Source organism: Trichechus manatus, unplaced genomic scaffold (assembly GCF_000243295.1).
Source record: "Trichechus manatus latirostris isolate Lorelei unplaced genomic scaffold, TriManLat1.0 scaffold00113, whole genome shotgun sequence".
Classification (NCBI taxonomy): Eukaryota; Metazoa; Chordata; class Mammalia; order Sirenia; family Trichechidae; genus Trichechus; species Trichechus manatus.
The window spans coordinates 7,489,373-7,510,719 of record NW_004444049.1 but is presented as its reverse complement, the minus strand read 5'-3'; the positions used below and the strand labels follow the sequence as shown (position 1 = coordinate 7,510,719).

The 21,347-nt window shown below is 41.4% G+C and overlaps 2 protein-coding genes across 5 annotated transcripts in view; both read right to left on the bottom strand.

Moving 5' to 3' along the window:
- Positions 1-9,567, bottom strand: part of PLAAT3 (phospholipase A and acyltransferase 3) — a 26,746-nt gene extending 17,179 nt beyond the window's left edge. The window contains exons 1-2 of one of the 4 annotated variants that reach the window (XM_023738241.1): positions 9,488-9,567; positions 8,965-9,040 (exon numbers count right to left, since the gene is read on the bottom strand). In XM_023738241.1, the coding sequence (XP_023594009.1) occupies positions 8,965-8,979 (15 nt within the window). In that variant the 5' untranslated portion in view covers positions 8,980-9,040; positions 9,488-9,567. Of the gene's footprint in view, positions 1-8,964; positions 9,245-9,267; positions 9,363-9,453 lie in introns of those variants that run through there. The other 3 variants (XM_023738239.1, XM_023738240.1, XM_004383814.3) reach the window with 3 other exon arrangements.
- A 7,241-nt stretch (positions 9,568-16,808) lies between these two features.
- Positions 16,809-21,347, bottom strand: part of ATL3 (atlastin GTPase 3) — a 53,260-nt gene continuing 48,721 nt past the window's right edge. Inside the window, exon 13 of the mRNA XM_004383813.3 lies at positions 16,809-20,797. Coding sequence (XP_004383870.1) covers positions 20,711-20,797 — 87 coding nt within the window. The 3' untranslated portion in view covers positions 16,809-20,710. The remainder of the gene's footprint in view (positions 20,798-21,347) is intronic.

Sequence of the window (21,347 nt, the reverse complement as noted above, 5' to 3'; positions counted from 1 at the left end):
GACTGCTGCTTCCATGGGTGTTGATTGTGGATCCAAGTAAAATGAAATCCTTGACAACTTCAATCTTTTCTCCGTTTATCATGATGTTGCTTATTGGTGCAGTTGCGAGGATTTTTGTTTTCTTTATGTTGAGGTGTAATCCATACTAAAGATGGTGGTCTTTGATCTTCATCAGTAAGTGCTTCAAGTCCTCTTCACTTGCAGCAAGAAGAGATGGATCATAGTGGTATCAATGATTCATATCCTTGGCTTGTGGCACCCTGTCCTCATTGGTCTCTGCCTGACCCCTCTTGTGTGTCTATTTATTTGTTGCCTTTTATTATCATTCTTTACTTCTCTCTCCCGACGGCAACCATCCTAATGTGTTTCATGTGTGTCTTTTGATTTGTATAATGCCTTTTGTTGTTGTTGCTTTTTAAAAATCTTTTTTTTGGGTATGGTTCTTATGAGTATTGTTGGTTTGTATACAGGCATCTTTAGTTTCTCTAAGTGGCATTACATGACAAGCACATTCTCAGTTTTTCACTCAGCACTATGTTTTAAAGATCCATCCGTGTTGCTCTGTAAACATCGAGCCCTTGCTTCTAACCAGTGCATAGGGCTCCATAGATGAGTCTACCACGTTTTACTTCATTTTTAAAAGGAAGCTTTCTTGAGGGGTATTGTTTTCTGAGCTTATGCATTTTTGGGAATCTGTGTCTTTTGCCCTTAGAAGGGAGGTAACTTTGGTGAATATTTAAAAAAAAAAAAAAATCACACTCTTTCCCTTCCAAACTGTAGATATCACTCCATTAGTTTTAAAAAATATTTTCTCTTTTTAAATTAAGGGATAATTTACCCCTTTTAATGTGCAGTTCTGTGAGTTTTGACAAACACATACAATTGCATAATCATCACCACAATCAAGATACAGAACAGTACAGAAAGTTTAATTGCCCCCCAAATTCCCTAAATGCCGCTTTGTGGTAAACGCCTCTCCTCACCCCTACCTCCTGGCAATCACTAATCAATTTTCTGTCCTATGGTTTTGCCGATTCTGGAATGCCAGGTAAGTGGAATCATACATTATACAGCTTTTTGAGTATCAGTATGGCTTTTTTCACTTAGCATAATGCATTTGCTGCTCCATTATCTTTTAGTGTTTAGTGTTTTAAAGAGTGGGTTCCTTTGTAGTTAGCTGAATTTTTTTTTCCTGCCTAAACCATTATAATATTTTTAATATATATTTTTTGGGTCATTGTGGTAAGTTTTTTTTTTTACATTTTTAAATGATTAGAAAATAATCAAAAGAAGAATACTATTTTGTGACACATGAAAATTATATGAAATTCAAATTTCAGGGTCCATAAAGTTTTATTGGAACACAACCACACTCATTTGTGTACATATTGTCCACAGCTGCTTTTGCTGAACAACCATACCTCCAAAAAAATCAAACTCATTGCCATCAAGTTGATTCTGGCTTATAGCAACCCTACACGACAGAGTAGAACTGCTCCACAGGGTTTCCAAGGAGCAGCTGGTAGATTCAAACTGCTGACCTTTTCATTAGCAACCTGAGCTCTTAACCACTTCACCATCATGGCTCCTGTACAACCATATGTCCTGCAAAACCTAAAGTATTTACTGTCTGAGCCCCTACAGAAAAAGTTTGCTGACCCCTGTTATACAAGAACCCTGCTATAAACATCGAGTCCTTAGCTTCACTCACTCAACTCAGCCTGAATCCCAGCCCAGGAATCCGGTTGTATGTGTTGTCAGAAACAACTTATGCCCCTCCAGACCCAGGCATGAAGCGCCAGGAAGACAGTGGCCTCCTCCAGGCAGGGCTCAGGTGGGATCTCCGGCCAGCACAGTCCCCATTGCTCTCCTACGCACCACACGCTAATGACGATGGCAAAGCTGAGACTCTGCACCCACGGGATTTCAGAACAAAAAGCCTTTATCCCCCACAAAATCAGAGTTACAAAGAGCTGTATAACAGCCATTGCCCTTAGCTAGCATACTGAAGAGCGATTTCTGGCCTCTGAAATTCATACTGGAAAAGCAACCCAAACAACATCAATGAGGACCACTTGCACCACCCAAGGACCTAAAGCCACGGCAGTAACATGTTAATAGTAACATCTAGGTGGTGAGTATTCAGATGTTCATTAAAAAACTACGTTTGAATTTTTTCAAAATAAAATGGTGGGAAGAAGGCTATAAACTTAAACTTGACTACTTACCTAAAAAGGAGCCCTGGTGGTGCAATGGTTATTTACTTAACCTGTAATTAACTGTAAATAAATTAGCCTACATTTTAGACAGCCATTAGAGACAACAAGGTGAGTTTACATGAACAAATATGGACATAATTGAAAAAGCAAGTTGAAAAACATTATTATTTCATTTTTGTTAAAAATACATTTTTTATAAATTTCTAAGTAAAATGTATTATACACTATGTATGAGTTGAGGAAAATACACCAAACTCTTATATTATGTACAGTGGAGGAGAGGGGGCACTACAGGGGCTTTCACATATTATCTCATATTACTGTAGTGTTTGGATTTTTTACAGGTATGAATTATTTTTATAATTAAAAAATTTCAGGTTTTTAACGAGAAAAAAATCCCTCACAGTGATAAACTTGCAGTTTTTTTTTTTATTAGAAAAGGTTTATATTATCTGTTACCAAAACCTTGGAAACCATCTCCTATCTGGAACCTATAAATATATCCATGCCCTGGTGGCGCAGTGGTTAAGAGTTACAGCAAGCTACAGCTGCTAACCAAAAGGTCAGTGGTTCAAATCCACCAGCCACTCCTTGGAAACTCTATGGAGCAGTTCTACTCTGTTCTACAGGGTCACTATGAGTCAGAATCAACTTGATGGCAATGGATTTTAACAATGCTTAAGAATTAGTAACACTTAAATATAACATATAAAACCATAAGATAAATAGAAAAACAATATGGATGGATAAAGAGAAAAGCAATACGGATGGATATGTATCAGATTGTGGAATAGAGAAAGACACTCTGTATTTTCCATCTTTTCTGCAACAAGCATGTTTTCAGTTTATGGCCTTCTTCCCAACATTTTATTTAAAAACTTTTTCAAACATAGTTTGAATTTTCAAACATTCTGAGCCCAAAGAATCGTTTAATGAACATCTGAATACCCACCATCTAGATGTTACTGCCATTGCTGTAGGTCCCTGGGTGATGCAAATGGTTTGCGCTTGACTACTAACCTAACAAGGAGCCCTGGTGGCACATAAGCTGTAAAACTACTTATGCCTGTTAAGCGCTCAGCTGCTAACCGAAAGGTTGGTGATTCAAACCCATTAGCCGCTCTTCAGAAGAAAAGGCCTGGAGATCTGCTCCGGTAAAGATTACAGCCTTGGAAACCCTATGGGACAGTTCTGTTCTGTCCTATAGGGTCACTATGAGTTGAAATCTATTCGACAGCACACAATAACAAACCTAAAGGATAGCAGTTCGAACCCACTCAGCAGCGCTGGGGAAAAAAGGCCTGGTGATGTGCTTCTGTAAAGATTACAGCCAAGAAAACCCTATGGAGCAGTTCTACTTTGTAACACATGGCGTCACCATGAGTTAGAACCAACTCGACCGCAACGGGTTTGGTTTGATTTTGGTTTGCCCTCACTTTATTACAATCTGTCCACCCAGCCATGCCTCTTACAAAGTATTTTCAAACTTTTTTTTTTTTTTTTTAATTTAAGTGATCAGTGACCTGAGAGAGGCTCTGGTCAATCACCATGGGAGTCAAAGGCAATATAATACCCGTTCACATCTGGAACTCCAACCCTGTGTAAGAGCCTCAGCTCGGGCACTGGACAGGACCAGGGAGGAAAGTGAAAGCACTTTTAGAACAAGTTTCAATCTAAAGGTTGAAATGAGGCAAAAAGAATGTTCCAGGCCATTCCAGAAGCATTCCAATCTAGTCACGCTTGGCCACACTTATCTCATCGGGTTTTTTGTGTTTTGTTTTTGTAATAAAATATTTTAGGCATAAAAAAATACAGAAAGTAAGACGATGAATGTGACTGCTCTGTTTTTAAATCAAAATGGATTTAATTTTTTAGAAACAATATCCTTGTTACATCCTTGGGGATCCGGAGCCAGACAACCTAGGTTCAAATCCTAGTTCTGCTACTTACTAATTATGTAGCCTTGGACAAGTTACCCAGCTTCTCCTGGCGTCAGTTTCCTCATCTGTAAAAAGGGCATAATTATAACACCTGATTCGTGGGATTATCCTGAGGATCAAATGAGATAATATATACAAAACCTTCAGCAAATAGGGCCTGGCACATAGCAAGCATTCAGGAAATGGCAATCACTATTTTTGTGGGTGTTATTACTAGTTTTCATTTGGAAAGGTTGCAGACAGCTCTGAGACCAGCTGGAAACACTGAGAAGGTTGTGAAACGAAAACTAAGAGCATGTTCTCCTCTGTGTTCCCAAAAATCATGTGGTAAGTGTGGAAATTCCTCACCTTTCCCCCTTCGCTTCTGACACTCTGGGGAAAATGTCTCGAAGCTTGTTCTAAGTGGCAAGACTGAAGTGATATTTAAGTCACTTAAATTTTTTAAAAAGCTTGAAAATACTATATAAGAGGCTTGGCTGGATGGAGAGATTTGTGATGAAGTAAGAGCAAACCATTGTAGTACCCACAGTGGGATTTCCCAGCAGGAAGTTGGGAGTTTCAGCGTCAAGGTTTTAAGAAGAAAAGAAATCCATGTGGAGCGGTGTCAGCCCTGTTTATCGAAGGCTGTGTCCCCAGAAGAGGAGTCTGCAGAGGTCTCAACTGACCTCTCTCACTTTCGCAGGGTGTTTGGTGGCAGCTCCTCTGTGCTCTAGTGCTGTGTGAACTTCTGGAATCACTTAACCTCTCTGAGCTTGTCTAGTAAAATGGATCTATTAAGACCCATTCCACAGAGTTTGTGTGGGGAATAAATGAGATAACAAGGGCGGAAGGGAGTAAAAACTGTAAAACTGCCTATGCCTATGAGGGGGTTAAGACCCTGTGTCAAGGCCAGGTAGGTGCCAGGGAAGATGAGGAGGAGGCCTGACTGCTCAGGCCCAGAAAGAAGGTGGAGGAGGAGCTGGGCTGACATATCATCCCTTTGTTTACCAGGGCCCTGAGCTGTGGCCTGCCCCATCAGACTCTAGCCCAGCCTGTAGGGAAGAGACAGGCGCAGGTGGCCCAGCTTCAGCAGTCCAAAGAGCACGAACATCCTGGAAAACAGAGGCAAAACTCACCCAACCTCCAGGAGTTCCTCTGGAATTCCAGGCCCCTGGCCTATTCTCCTACTCAGCAGCCCTCACCCCACATGAATCAGTACTACCCCCTGACTCCCCTGGGAATAACAACCATCACCACCAGGCACTGCTCGGGGGTTTGCACATGTCACCTCGAATCCTTACAACCGCCCCATTTTACAGACCGAAACTTGGCTCAGAGATGGGAAGTAACCTGCCCAAGGTCTCAGAGCTACTGAGAAGCAGCGCCCAGATTCCACCGCAGTCGGCCTGAATCCAAAGGCCAAGTTCTCTCCAATACACCAAGGGATTCTCACTAAGGTACTGACGTCCGGTAATGACCCCACTCCCCTGGCTAGCGTTCCTCTGCATCGCTGTGCTCTAGCCCCGAAATGTCCTTCACCGTTCACCTAGCAAACTCCTGCTCATCCCTGCTCAGCATCTCCACCTCCTCCATGCCTCCCCTGATGGCCCAGCACAGCGAGTGGCAGCTGCCTCTGCTGGTCCAGTTCTAGCATTGCTGAGCTGAGCCCGTGGGATGGAGTGTTCAGTTTCCCCGCCTAGCCAGCCAGCTAGGCTTGAGCAGCATGCTAAGGGCCAGGACTGTGCTAATTCACCAGCATCCAACCTGGCACACACAACATTCTCAGAGGAGGTTTGTGACCTAGAGGGACGTGCTGCTGCCTTCTCCAGCCCCTCCTAAGACAGAACCCTTGAAGCCCAGATTGCCGTTTGCACCTTAATTAGCTCGACAGAGATCCATCAGAATTTCCAGCAAACTAAGAGGATCATAAAGACACCTGTAAGGAAGTCTACAGCTGGAGGGCAGGGGAAGGTCCAGCAATTTTGTCGTGTTATGGCGTCTCAGTTTCACTTTGGGTTTCCCTTTCCCAACAGCAGCTGCTCAGACCGCACAGATTCCAGGATGGGCTGAGCAGAGGAGGGAAGACAAAGGCTGCCGACCCACTTACTCTAGCAAATTTGGAACATAGCAAGGAGAGAAATGATTAGTGCTGGCACTAACTGGGAGGCATCACAAACTGAACTAAAGGGCCCAGGGAAATTTGGGTACATACGATAGACATAAAGTCTCTTCCATCCCAGGGGGGTTCCGGGAAGCTGCTTCAACAACTACTAACATTTGTCCAGCCCTAAAAGCAAGGCCCACCACACGTCTGTCAGTTTGTGGTATTGTGGCGGCTTGCGTGTTGGTGAGTTGCTATGATGTTGGAAGCTATACCATCGGTATTTCAAATCCCAGCAGGGTCACCCATGGTGGACGGGTTTCAGCAGAGCTTTCAGACTAAGACAGACTAGGAAGAAAGGACTGGAGATCTACTTCCAAAAATTAGCCAATGAAAACGCTATTGATTACAACAGAATACTGTCAGATATAGCGCTGGAAGATGAGCCCCCTAGATTAAGAGGCACTCGAAATACACAGGAGCTGCAATAATGGGCTGCATATCAATGAACATGAAGATGGCAAAGGACCAGGCAACATTCTGTTCTGTTGTACATAAGGTCACCATGAGTCAGAGTAGACTCCATGGTAAAAACAACAAAAGCAAGGCAATGACACACCCAGAGTGGGGCAGTGGGAGCTGTCCGCCCCGGCTGCAGGCAAAAAGGGGTAGGTTGTCTGTCGAGAATTTAAAAACAATAATAAAACCACAACTCAGTCTGCTTTTGATTATCACCATGTGCTCGCGATTTTAAACACTGTCATTGATGAAATACTACTCCCCAAAAAGATAGTTTATTGATCTAAATGTTAACTAATGGCTGCAGTTACTGTTAAGATTTAATAATATATATGTGAGCCTTGAGTGAGCACACTTTTATTTCTTATTCTTTAATAAACTTTGCCTTCTACATAGAAGTTAATTCAGAGAACACCCAGTTAGTTATACAGTCAGCTTCTAACTCACACAGACTCAGCTACACGTGTCTGTTTCAAGAGTAAGTTCCTAATGGTTGGAGCTAACGTTGGGTAGAGTTTGTGTCTCCAATCCCTGTGGTACTACAGTTTCTGTGTTTAAACAGAAGACAAAGGTGACTAGTCTTAGAGTGCCAGAAAAAAACTAAAAGAGCAATTGTAAAAGCCTGAGTCATTTTCACCAAAAACTAGACATTCATTCTAAAGCAATGGATTAAATGAATGTCAGTATTCACCATCATTCAGCCATTTCCTCTAGTATTTGCAGGAGGAGACAAACTTTGGGAATTTTATCAAATAAGGTAGAAATTTATGATTTTCTGGTGAATATATTTTAGTAGAAATTTTTCAAATATAGAGATATTTAAAAGCCACCAGAAATGATTTTTTAAAAAATAGAGATACGTAGTATTGCAATTTCTGGAATTTTTTATGGAATGTGATTTTTATGTATCTCTGCCAATGTTTAAGGCTTTTCCAACTATTTGAATATCTGTTGTTTCATGCGAAAGATCTTTTTAAAATTAAAACTAATAAAAAGTGTTCTTCAATCAACTGTGAGCTAAGATAGATCGACAAATCTAGCTCTACTGAATATTGAACAGGAATATGCAAAAAAGATCAATTTTGACAAAGACATTGACAATTTTTCAGAAGGTTTGGAGACAGAAACTATGTTATTCTTCATTGCTGCAATCAACCTATACATAGACATAAGTTTTTTCCCTTTTTTCAAAAATACATTGAGACAATTAAAAACTATTAATCCATTATTTTTTTCTGTTTTTTACAGTATAGTTTATTTTCTTTTTCATTTTTTATTGCTTTACTGGCATGATTACATATACAAAGCTCAATAAAAGAAAAGTCTCACTGCCTTTGTTTCTTTTCTGGATATTATTATTATTCCTTTCATGATTGTTACTGGAAATAAAGTTGTCAGAGAAAGGAGAGGAATATTTTTAAATGACCACTCATCCCACTGTCAAACATACTGGGTATGCCCTGATGCCAAGCACTGTGCCAAGCGCTTTACAGAGACTGAAATAATAATAGTGAATTATGAGTGCACACTTAATATGAGGGCAAGGCACTGTTCTGAGCACTTCCTAGGTATTAAATCACAGAATCTGCGTACAAATGGACTCGAAACTTATCAAAGTCCCACAGCAAGTGCTTGCCCAGTGGGGATACACTCCCAAGTGGGTCTACCTCCAAAGCCCCTGCTCTGAACCTCTCTGCCGCTGTTCTGCTAGATGAAAGAGAAGCATCTGCTAAACTCGGGTTGTAATTTCTGAACTACATCACAGGTTGGAAAAAGGAAAAGCAAGACCTGGGAATTTGCTGGCTGGCACTGGTCACAAGGTGAGTCAGCTGAGACCAGAAGCAGCCCCTGCTGTCAGATCGGGGGACACCCAGCCTCCCGGAGCCCGCCCAGGTGTCCTGCTTTGACTCAGGAAGGCAGCACCTGACCCTTGGTGAGAGGCCTTGCTCCTGCCTGCCTTCCTGCTCCTGAAGGTCCTGCCTTCTGCTGAGCTGTGTCAGGGAGGGGAGGCCACCAAACCGGTCCACGCAGGCGCACTGTGGAACAATTCCCACAGGTGGCCCTGACCCACATCTGACACCTGATGCCGGGCAGCTGATGGCGGTGTGGTCCCAAATTCTCAAGGATCTGCTCTTAAGTACTAACTCGGCTTCCTGGCCAACAAGCCACCCTGAAAACACGGTCCCCACCCCGCCCCCACACTTACAATCAGCGCACGCATCTTCTCTCCTGAGCGGACTCTCGATTTCGGGTTGGGTTCGCTTGTTCGGCTGAGTAAGTGCCTGAGGCAGAGGGAGCAAGGATGTACTGTGTCACCAACAGAAAACATCGTACCCAAGACCACGGGGACGGCGGCTGCAGACTGGGAAGCCGTACGGGATTGTCTCTGGTCCCTCCAGGGACAGCCACCTCACGCCCTTAGAGCTTCTCGCTGGCCCCTTCCCTGTCCCGCATTAGGCAGCGAACGAACCAAGGGACCTCTTGAACGGGCAAGGGGTTCGCGCTATACCTGAGAGGAGGGCGAGCAGCCGCAAAAGCGCAGTGTCTGCAGACCTCAGGTCGGCAAGGCCCGGTCAGGGCTGCGCGACTCCTCCCTCCTCCCCGCTGGGTGCGCGCCCGACTTTTTCTCTGCCACACCCAAGCTCTCCGTCGCCCTCACGGCCCTGGGGGCGGGACAGATGCCCAAGCACCTCACCTTCCCAAAGTCACCGACTGAACCGCTCGCCCACCTTGCGGACTTGTGAGGCTGTGCGGCGCCGCAGCAAAGGGAACGGCTTTAATGGCCGCAGGCCCGGCCTTGGCCGGTGTGAGGTCACCCGGCCCCTCCCCACAGAGTTCCCTGCCAAGGCAACAGGGACAGCCTGCTCCAGCCTCTGAGGATGGACAGGCCAGCATGCCTCCGGCTCACCCTGGAGCTTCTCCCCACTCCGCCGTCAGCCCCACGGCGCTCCCTGCAGCCCAACTCCTGGGATGCCTCTCTGCCCGTTCTTCTTTACACTCAGCTGTGTGCGCACCCATGTTGTTAAGCGCAAGTCCTACTGATCTCTGTACACGCATCACACTGTAGTGCAATGGTCTGTTTACTGTCTTTCATTCCAAAGTGGGCTCTTTGAGGGCAGAGACTGGGTCTTAAGCGATCAAATATCCCAAGAACCTTGCACAAAATCTGGCACACCGTAGGTATTCCATGAACGAACGATCGAGTGAATGAATGAGTGACCAAACACAGGCCTCCCCCCCACTGGACTATGCTCCACAAGAGCAGAATCAGCTCTTATTCGCCTCTATATTCCCGCCACTCCAGAGCCAGCACTGCTCCTTGGAGTCAGGCTGCTTGGGCCAAATCCTGGCCCAGCACTGCCACTTACTAGCTGTATGGTCTAGGACACATTTCCCTCTCTGAGCCTCAGTCTGCTCATCTGTAAAATGGGGTGATGATATTCATTAGAATGCATCCCCTAAAAGAAGAGCAATGAATGAGCTGATGCTGATAAAGTGCTGAGCCCGATGCCTGGCACGTGGTAAATACTCTCTGAGGACATGTTGGCTGTTATTAGTAACATGAGAAAATGGCACGTGCTCATAAACATCATATGGTATTCATCAGCTTCCCTGCAAGTAGAGTCAGAGACAGTATAAATACCAGAGCTTGTGTGCATTATTACTCTCCCCAAAAATTGTTGAGTATATTAAGCAAGTGGATATCTGTGAGGCAATCCAAAACCAAGATGAAATAGAGGAAACCAGGCTGACTTTTGCCCCTCCTTACCGTCTGCTTCCAGAATTGCCCAGACATTATCACCTCCTTTATTTTTCTTTTTCCTGTTGCTCTGCCAGGAAAAAAAAAAAAAAAAAAAAGCTTATTGGGGAGGAGGGGCCAAGGCTATATATTTTTACCTTTCACAGGGCTCTCAAAAAGAGCTCTATGGGAAAGACCCCAGGACTTACTGAGAAATTACCACACGATGCTGGTATTGTCCCAAACAAGCCGTCCCTAACCCCCATATCCATTCCATCACCACTGTACAGGTAAAGAGCCATGCTGGGTTCAAACCCATATCTAACTCCAAAGCCTCCAGTCTTTCCCATATGCCACAGCTTCAGAATCCCACTCTTCTTCATGTGGGGGGGGGAGGGGATATTAATTGGTAAGTATGTACAATCTCCCTTTATTCTCTGCCTTCTAAAGACCATGAATTCTCGATGAAATCCATTGTTTTGCTGAGTGTTTGAGGAAGGAGTACCTGAGCAAATGGGAGAAATAAGGCTAAGAGACCCTGTAGGGAAACTGAGCAAGTAGGGTGGGTTCTGAGAAGCAAGGCCAGGGCAGAAGGAAAGGGGAAGAGGCTATTTTTCAATGCCATGTTTACACACAGAAGCTGAATCCATAGAAACATTTAGTGATAAGGGTTTCTGTTGCTTAACAGCAAAATATAAGCGTTCCTCGGGGGAAAAGTGCTCTATCAGACAACCACACACAGTCAAGAACTCCTTACTGAAGAGAACAAAACCCTACTGAGACCCCGAAGAGTTTCTGCTACATAAATATGCAATGCAACCATCTCACTTCCTCTTAGAAGAACATTCCATGACTTTTAACTGGGGAAAAGACTGATGGCTAGTGACTAGAGGAACTCAAATGTCATCATCGGGCCTCTTAAGTGTGCAGTAGTCACATCATCTGCTCTCACAGATGGTTTTCCTTCATGCTGCAGGAGAGGCAGGAACAAATAGTTTCAGGCAACACCATCCCACTTTAACGTCCCTAGAGGAAAGTGACATTTTGACCTACACCCTATTTAAAACAACTATGTACGTATATGTATGTGTATGTGTACAGCTTCATCCCAAAAAGGTTTCTGACTTGTCCGGCTTGGGTCATATACTCTTTTCACAGTCAATCACTTTAGCCTGGGGGTTGGGGTGCGACAGTCAGCCACACCTAGATCACATGTCTCCCTCTAGCCAGGGTGATGGGGTACTGTGTTTGGCAGTTTCACCAGAAACCCTGATGGTGTAGTGGTTAAGTGCTATGGCTACTAACCAAAAGGTCAGCAGTTCAGATTCACCGGGCACTCCTTGGAAACTCTGTGGGGGCAGTTCTACCCTGCTTTATGGGGTGGCTATGAATCAGAATTGACAGCAATGGGTTGTTGTTTTTATAGATGGGGAGAAGTCAAGCAAGCTATGATTTGTCTTCAGTGCACTGGCATTCTTGCCTTTGGTTATTGTAAACCAGATTACAGGAATAAATCCCACTCTAATTGATTTAAGCAAAAAAAAAAAAGTATTTGGAACGGCTCATGCAACTGAATGTCCAGGGGCAAAACTGATATCAGTCACTAAATCCCGTTAAAACCCCTGTTGCCATCAAGTCGATTCCAACTCATAGTGACCCTATAGGACAGAGTAGAACTGCCCCATAGCGTTTCCAAAGAGTGCCTGGTGGATTCGAACTGCCGACCTCTTGGTTAGCAGTTAAGCTTTTAACCACTACACCACCAGGGCTCCCTGCCATCCATACATGACCACTTTTCCCACCCTGGTCCTTCCTTCTCCCCAGCATGATGAGGGAATCAACATTCTGCTGGTAGTACCAAAGTATTTAATCCATGTTCTTCCAGTACTCTCTACATCACATTAACCTGTGAGTTCACCTCTCCTCTATTAGACTGTAACAGAGCTCAAGTGCACCATCAGGGAAGGATGGAAGGATGAGTGGATGGAGGCTGCTGACCCAACCCAGTGTATGTCTCAAACTAAGGAAGAAATAATTTTACTATGGGGCTAAATGGAGCATGCCAAGCCAGTAGGCAACATTTGAGAAGTCCTATGCAACCTCCCACATCTGTAAGTTTGTTGTGGGTGGCATGGGTTTTGAGAAGCAAGGCCAGGGCAAAATGGGGAGAGGCTCTTTTTCAATGCTGTGTTTACACACAAGGAGCAGAATCCATAGAAACATTTAGCGATAAGGGTTTCTGCTGAGTAACAGCGAAATATAAGCGCTCCTCAGGAGAAAAGTGCTCTATCAGCCAACCACACACAGTCAAGAACTCCTTACTGAAGAGAACAAATCCCTGAAGAGTTTCTGCTACATAAATGTGCAATCAAACCATCTCACTTTGACTTTTAACTTTCCATGACTTTTAAGTTTGTTGTACTGTGGTGGCTTGCATGTTGCTGTGCTGGAAGCTATGCCACCCATATTTCAAATATCAACAGGTCACCCATGGTGGACAGGTTTCAGCGGAGCTTCCAGACTAAGACAGACTAGGAAGAAGGACCTGGTGGTCTACTTCTGAAAAGATTGGTCAGTGAAAACCTTTTGAATAGCAGCTGAACATTGTCTTATCATCCAGTGCTGAAAATGAGCCCTTCGGGTTGGAAGGCAATCAAAATAGGACTGGCGAAGAACTGCCTCCTTAGAGTCCACCTTAACGACATGAAGTCAAGCATTTGGGACCTTCACTTGCTGATGTGGTATAACTCCAAACGAGAAGAAACAGCTGCAAACATCCATTAATAATCAGAACATGGAATGTACAAAGTATCAATTCAGGAAAATTGGAAGTCGTCAAGAATGAAATGGAACACAAAGTGAGCTGAAATGGACTGATATTGGTCATTCTGAATCACACACTCATATGATCTACTATGCTGGGAATGACGAAGAGGAATGGCGTTGCATTCGTCGTCAAAAATAACATTTCAAGACCTATCCTGAAGTACAATTCTCAGCGATAGAATAACATCCATACGCCAACAAAGACGACCAGTTAATACCAGTATTATTCAAACTGACCCACCAACCACTAAGGCAAAATACGAAGTTTTTACAAACTTCTGTAGTCTGAAATTGATCAAATATGCAATCAAGGTGCATTGTTATTGGTGACTGGAATGCAAAAGCTGGAAACAAACAAGGATTGGTAGAGGGAAAATACGACCTTGGTGATAGAAACGACGGAGATCACACGACAGAATTTTGTAAGACCAATGACTTATTCACTGCAAATAACTTTTTTCAACAACATACACAGCAACTATACACATGGACCTCACCGGATGGAAAACACAGGAATCAAATCGACTACATCTGTGGAAAGAGATGACAGAAAAGCTCAATATCATCAGTCAGAACAAGGCCGGGGCTGACTGTGGAACAGACCATCAATTGTTGATAACACAAGTTCAAGCTGAAGCTGAAGAAAATTAAAACAAGTGTGCAAAAGCCAAAATACAATCTTGAGTATATGCCACCTGAATTTGGAGACCATCTTAAGAATAGATTTGACACATTGAACACTAATGACCAAAGACCAGACAAGTTGTAGGATGACATCAAGGACATCATCCATGAAGAAAGCAAAAGGTCATTAAAAAGACAGGAAAGAAAGAAAAGACCAAAATGGATGTCAGAAGGGACTCTGAAATTTTCTCTTGAACAGAGTAGCTAAAGAGAATGGAAGAAATGAAGTAAAAGAGCTGAACAGAAGATTTCAAAGGATGGCTCAAGAAGATCAAGTATTATAATGAAATGTGCAAAGACCTGGAATTAGAAAACAAAAAGAGAAGAACACGCTTGGCATTTCTCAAGCTGAAAGAACTGAAGAACAAATTTAAGCCTCGAGTTGCAATTTTAAAGGATTCTATGGACAAAATATTGAACGATGCAGGAAGCATCAAAAGAAGATGGAAGGAATACACAGAGTCACTGTACCAAAAAGAATGTCGACGGTCAACCATTTCAGGAGGTAGTATATGATCAAGAACCGATGATATTGAAGGAAGAAGTCCAAGCTGCACTGAAGTCACTGGCAAAAAACAAGGCTCCAGGAATTGACGGAACACCAATCGAGATGTTTCAATAAACAGATGCAGCACTGGAGGTGCTCACTCGTCTATGCCAAGAAATTTCGAAAACAGCTACCTGGCCAACTGACTGGAAGTGATCCATATTTGTGCCCATTCCAAAGGAAAGTGATCCCACAGAATGCGGACATTATCGAAAAGTATCATTAATATCACACGCAAGTAAAATTATCCTAAAGATAATTCAGCAATGGCTGCAGGAGTACATCGACAAGAGAACTGCCAGAAATTCAAGCCAGATTCAGGAGATGACGTGGAATGAGAGATATCATTGCTAATGTCAGATGGATCGTGGCTGAAAGCAAAGAATACCAGGAAGATGTTCACCTGTTTTTACTGACTATGCAAAGGCATTCAACTGTGTAAATCATAACACACTACGGATAACACTGCAAAGAATGGGAATTCCAGAACACTTAATTGTGTTCATGAGGGACCTGTACACAGACCAAGAGGCAGTTGTTAGAACAGAACAAGGGGATACTGCATGGTTTAAAATCAAGAATGGTGCGTGTCAGGGTTGTATCCTTTTGCCATACTAATTCAATCCGTATGCCGAGCAAATAATCTGAGAAGCTGGACCCCATGAAGAATAGGGCATCAGGATTAGAGGAAGACTCATCAACAATCTGCAATGTGCAGATGACACAACCTTGCTTGCTCAAAGTGAAGAGGACTTGAAGCACTTACTGATGAAAGATCAAAGACTACAGCCTTCAGTACGGACTACATCTCAACATAAACAAAAATCCTCACAACTGGACCAATAAGCAACATCACGATAAACGGAGAAAACACTGAAGTTGTCATCGATTTCATTTTACTTGGATCCACAATCAACACCCATGGAAGTAGCAGTCAAGAAATCAAGCGATACTGCATTGGGCAAATCTGCTGCAAAAGTCCTCTTTAAAGTGTTAAAAAGCAAAGTCATCACTTTGAGGACCAAGGAGCACCTGACCCAAGCCATGGTGTTTTCAATCGCCTCATATGCATGCAAAAGCTGGACAACGAATAAGGAAGACTGAAGAATCGATGCCTTTGAATTACGGTGTTGACGAAGAATACTGAATATACCATGGACTGCTAGAAAAAAAAGTCTGTTTTGGAAGAAGTAGTTTTCCTTGGAAGCAAGGATGGCGCAACTTTGTCTCATGTACTTTGGACATGTTATCAGGAGGGACCAAACCCTGGAGAAGGACATCATGCTTGGTAAGATAGAGGGTCAGTGAAAAAGACCCTCAATGAGATGGACTGACACAGTGGCTGCAACAATGGGCTCAAACATAGCAATGATTGTGAGGATTGAGCAGGACTGGGTGGTGTTTCATTCTGTTGTACGTAAGGTCGCTATGAGTCGGAATCAACTTGCTGGCACCTAACAACATGCAGCCTCCCACCCACCTTCAAGGTTGCCAACGAAAGGCAAAGCTTACAGTAGAGCTTTGCTCTCCCACTATTAAAAAAAAAAAAAAATTTACTCCAGATGGGGCAACCAAATGAAAGTGCTACAAATTCAAGGGTCCTCACAGATCCATGTTGCTGTAAGTTGGCTTTTAAGCAACACTGTCAACAGCACAGCCTTCTCCAACACTATACTACTAAGATTGTTTTCTAGGACGAAGAAAGCCAACTAACCGAAACCATATTACCACCACTGCCTTTGATACCTAGTTAACCATTCCCTGAGAGATCCTATTTCTAATTCAGCTTGCCAAGTCCAAATCAACTTATTTCACAGGTCTTCTCATATTAAAGAACAGAGAAAAGAAAAAGCAGATAACATGTTGTGATCTTTATTCCATTAAATGACTTTACAACTAACAGTGAAACAGAAACATGCTTTTAATATACCAACAGCATAATCTCATCCTTTTGCACTTTTTAAAAACTATAAAGTCATTCAAAGGTAAGGGTCTAGCATAAAGTACTTTAAAAAAATCATTTTTTTTAAAAAACAAAAAGCAATCTGACAGGAAACTGTGATCATGAGTAATATTAACTCCTTAAAGACTCAAGTCAATGGCAGCATTTATTCATCTAAATCAGAAAGCTTTGGGAAACAAATGCAACTTTTCCTTTGTCATAAAATGCATTTAATTTTTAGTTCTGGCACATGAAATTCCTTCCCAAGGAACAAAAATTTTTCAAAATCTTTTGGACTCCATCTATTTTTAAAAGTTTATGATATGGGGTACTTTTGTCCTTAATTATCAAAGTTATGATCCTGTCATTCTTTCTTGTTCATTATCTTTATTTGTGGTTTAAAGTTTTATGTATGTGTGTGAGAGATTTAGGAATTCAAGTCACAGTGCTGAATTTTGCTTTTTAAAAGGAAAAATGGCTATCAAATTTTTTTTTTTATTTTAATTACATCTATTAGTAAATAGGATACTTGTACATCAGGTTTCAGAGAAGGCACTATGACATCTTAATTTAGAAAAACAGCTTTGAGGAGCTTATACAATCCTCTGGATTATAAAGCATCCTTATTAACCTGAACATAGTAAACTCTCAGGGATTGTATCTGGCAATAGATCACCGGTTCTGTACCTCAGGTAAAAGCTGTCCACTTATTCCCAGACAACGGTGAATTGCACCTTCTCATTGGTACTTCCCATCCCATGGAGCAGTTTCTCTCACTGTGGTCTCTCAACAACCTGTTTATAAAAACAGTGATTCCAGAGCCACAGCCCAGACCGACTGAGGCAATCCCTGGGTATCAAGATGGGAATATGAATTTTTAAACAAACCTGTTAGGAAGTTTTATGTACTCCAAGGTAGATGAGAACCACTACCCAAAACATAGTTACAATATAACTTCATCACTACATAAGAAAAAATATTCAATTGCAAATTCTTTTAAATGGGTTTCTTAACGTCATTAAAAAAAAAATCACATAAATGGTCTGTATTTTCATAACTGAAGTTTGTCTTCATCATGTCCTTTTTCCTTGACTAAAATTCTGTTGGATCCAAATGTAAGCCAAATGATGTAGTCCACCGTTGGCTACCTTAAATGGAAATGTCAAATCATCTCAATTACATTTCAAGAATAATTCTGCGAAAACATCCATGTAAATTACACTGTTTAAAAAATAAAACCCTAGGAAAAAATAAACCTCTTGCCTGGACTTGAAAAGACCTACTTGATTTCTCTATAACTCATATGGCGTATATGCTTATCCAAACTCACCCTATCTAAGGCACCATTTTTATAATCCATGTGAACATTAGGTATGATCTGCTGAAGAAAGAGACTGCCAGTGCAGGGCAGTTTTTTGTTTGTTCGTTTGCCCAAAGCATTTTATTTCATGTAAGAAAAAAGAGAACAAGTAAAACAATTAACATTTGCAGGCAAACAGACAACACATAAAGTTGGTGTTAATACAAACCTCCATGGAACAGATTTCTTAGTACACTGCTAAAATAAGGTATGACTCTGAAGATGGTTTTATGATCATACCTGATAGTTTTGTCCTCGTATTTTATCTACAAACTAAACTAGAAAGATTTCTCAGTATCACTTTGATTCTATTATTTTTACTGTAAGAAGCTAATTGGAAGAAGGAAAAAAAACTTAGCAACATTTAACTTCCCTGAAATGAGTTATTTGAATAGAAAATTTTGGAGACTTCCATCTACACATTAATAGGAATGTGCTTCATATATCGTTAGGAATGTGCAAATTAAAAATACCTGCGTGGAAAGGCCAGCCAGGAGTGGCAGAGCAACAAACACTGAACCATCACTCACATCTGCACTCCTAAGAAATGTCCCTGACCCACAAACTAAAGGCTGAGGGAAGTTAAGAAGTAAAAGACATTCTCTTCAACCTGGCAATAAACATCCCTATGACTACCATAGCCAGCAATGAGAATGCATCTCTTACAAAAAAAAAAAGTTGGTATAAAACCATCAATTTATTGTTAAGAGAGAAGAAAGGCCAAAGAAAGTTCCTAAGAACTCTTACTGTGGTAACTTTCTAAACAGTTTCCAGAGGCAGGTAAAGACAAAAATAAGGCTTCCCCAGAGTGATTAAACCAAGGTCACTCTTTTGTAAGACCAAAAGAGAAATGGTAAAATTAAACAGTAACTAAATCCTAAGATTTAATTAAATCATACATTGTCACATATTTAAAAAAAAGATTAATACTTTTAATACTTCAGTATTAGAATGCATTTTGGACATATCATCTTTTCTCACCAATAAAAGCAGGACTGCTTTTGACAGTTAATTATTCTGAAATCTATAAATTTGCTTGTAAAATACATTTAAAAAGCTAAGTATCTGAACACCTATAAGGCCTACTAGTAAGATGAGAGGCCACCTGAAAATGCATAAAATCTTAGTAGCAAACTTTCAATTTAACAGTCAAAGCTTAGCATCATTGGTAAGCAATTAACAGTTCTTAGAACAAGCCTAAAGTTTGCTAAGATTTAATGGGCCAAGTGAATAAAATAGCATGAACTTCAGGACAAAGTAGTAGGTAAATAAGGAAAAAAACACAGAATGCTTGGAATTAATTCAGGACTTATAAAAACACCTCTGAGGTAATAGGTTAAAGTGGTCAAAAGAAAATTCTTTGATAAAGCAATTACGTGCTAATTCCCCTACCTCCCATTCATACTTCATGTGTATAAAATTTACACTCAGATTTTAATTAGGTCTTCCTATCTCTCTCCCACAATAAAAATTAAATTATCTTGAAAAATTAAGGCTCATACACCTGAATGTTTGCATAAATACTTGTGGGCTAGTTTTAAGAAGTTTTAAAATCCATAATAATTCACCATTACAAATCAAAGGAAAAGACAATCAAATAAAAATTTTTCGTAACACAATCAAGGTAAACAAAAAAGAATTCTTAGATATTTCTATATGTTGTCTGTACTTGGGTAGGACTTTGGTCCTTACTAAGCCAAAGCTATTTTAAAGCTACCAGACTAGTGGCAAGTAAAGTTAAATAAAGGAAGATGTACTAAATAAAGTTGATAATTACAGCTTCCTTATTAAAAATATATTAGATAGTGCATAGGAGAACGCAAATAAACATTGTGGACAAAGACCTGAATTGCTGCTATGCCACACGAAATAACGACATCAATTAAAGGCAGTAATATTTGGTAAAGTTTTTCCTCTAATCCTTAATAAGTCCTTATGCAGAACTCTCAAAAGACAATTGTGTGTGAAAGTCATGTATAATCTATATACATATACAAACCTATAAACAGCGAATCTGACCAAGGCACAAGTTCAAGTGACTTATCAGAGGTCACGTGGTTCATTTAAAATCGGACTTTTTTTCTCAAAACATCCAGCTCACTCCTTTTATTATGAGCCACTCTGGCTTTTACAGGCCTGTTTGCCCTCTTTTCTAGAAAGAAGCTACAAGAATGAAGGCAAAAAACAGAGCATGCTGCAACATAATATTCAGCCTGTCAGGTAAAAGATCTTAAACTTCAGAGTATGGTATATTTAAATATGTGATTTTTCTATACTATATGGCAAATAGGATTTTCTGATAATATAGTTAAGATTTTTATAGTATACTGGCATTGTTTTCTGCCAGTCTTTAGTTCTGAAGCTTTTGCAAGTTTGGTAAACCTTAAAAAAAGGAATCCTACTCAAAAGAGTAGGGTATAAAAGAACTGGTAAGTTACACCTCAAAATGGCATCCTCCTTGAGGTTATCCTCCATCCCTTCCCCATCGTGTCCACACAATCATGGATTCAATCTTAAAAGGCACTAAGTGGCACATAAAGGACTTAAAGCTACATTACATTTTCTCCTTTAACTTTTTCCCCATAAAGTGCACAAAGCAGAGAGCATTAAGAAAACAGACATAGGCTTGGGTCTACATCAGCAAGGAAAGCAATGCTTCCAGCAGAAATGGAAGTGTGTTTAAGAAGTGGAAACCACAGGAGAGGTCTGTTTCATTTATTACAGTCCGTGTTTCAGCTCTTCCTGGATGGTCTCACATCTGCCATTTCCTCTGGAATCGGACCTGTGGCCACGGCAGAAACCCAGAAATCAGTGGGGGCTGGTCAGGTTCTTGTTGGATCCTCACGTTAAGATGTTATTGAGCTTTTTTATCCACCGGTTGTTTCCCAACAATTGCATCCCTCAAAGCCGCCTGAGTGGAATTACACATATAAGAAGTAGCCTGCAAGAGTCCATTTAGTCACACATCAGTTACTGAAATACAACACAATATCAAGAAATAAGTCCTTTGAGATAACTGTCAAAAATCTGTCTCCACTGGTGCTATATACCAGAAGTAGGGAATGAAAATGCATGTGTGAGGGGAGGCTGTGGCATTTGCTTTCTTATGGGGATGGAGTAGGCAGTTCACTTGGCTTCATCACAAGCTTCTGGCCTAACTGGTCTGTCTGTGCTACTGAGAAAACAAATAAACCAGAGGCTCAAGGATCTCTAAGGCAGGATCATGTCAATGTCAAAAAGCCACTGGTTTTTTGAAGGTCTTAAAGAGATGGCAGTCACTTTTTAACCTAATAGGACTCAAAACAAAACTCTGTTCAGTTTTCAAAGCTGATTTTCAGTGAAGCAAACTAATCTTGGGGGTAAAAACACAGGAAATGCACCTGAAGAGCATATAACTGGAAGCTTCCTGTGAGAAGTACCGTATGTCTAAAATGGAACTTCATTTGCATGAAAGAGCATTTTTAGGCAGGGAAGCAAAGTATTAGGAATAA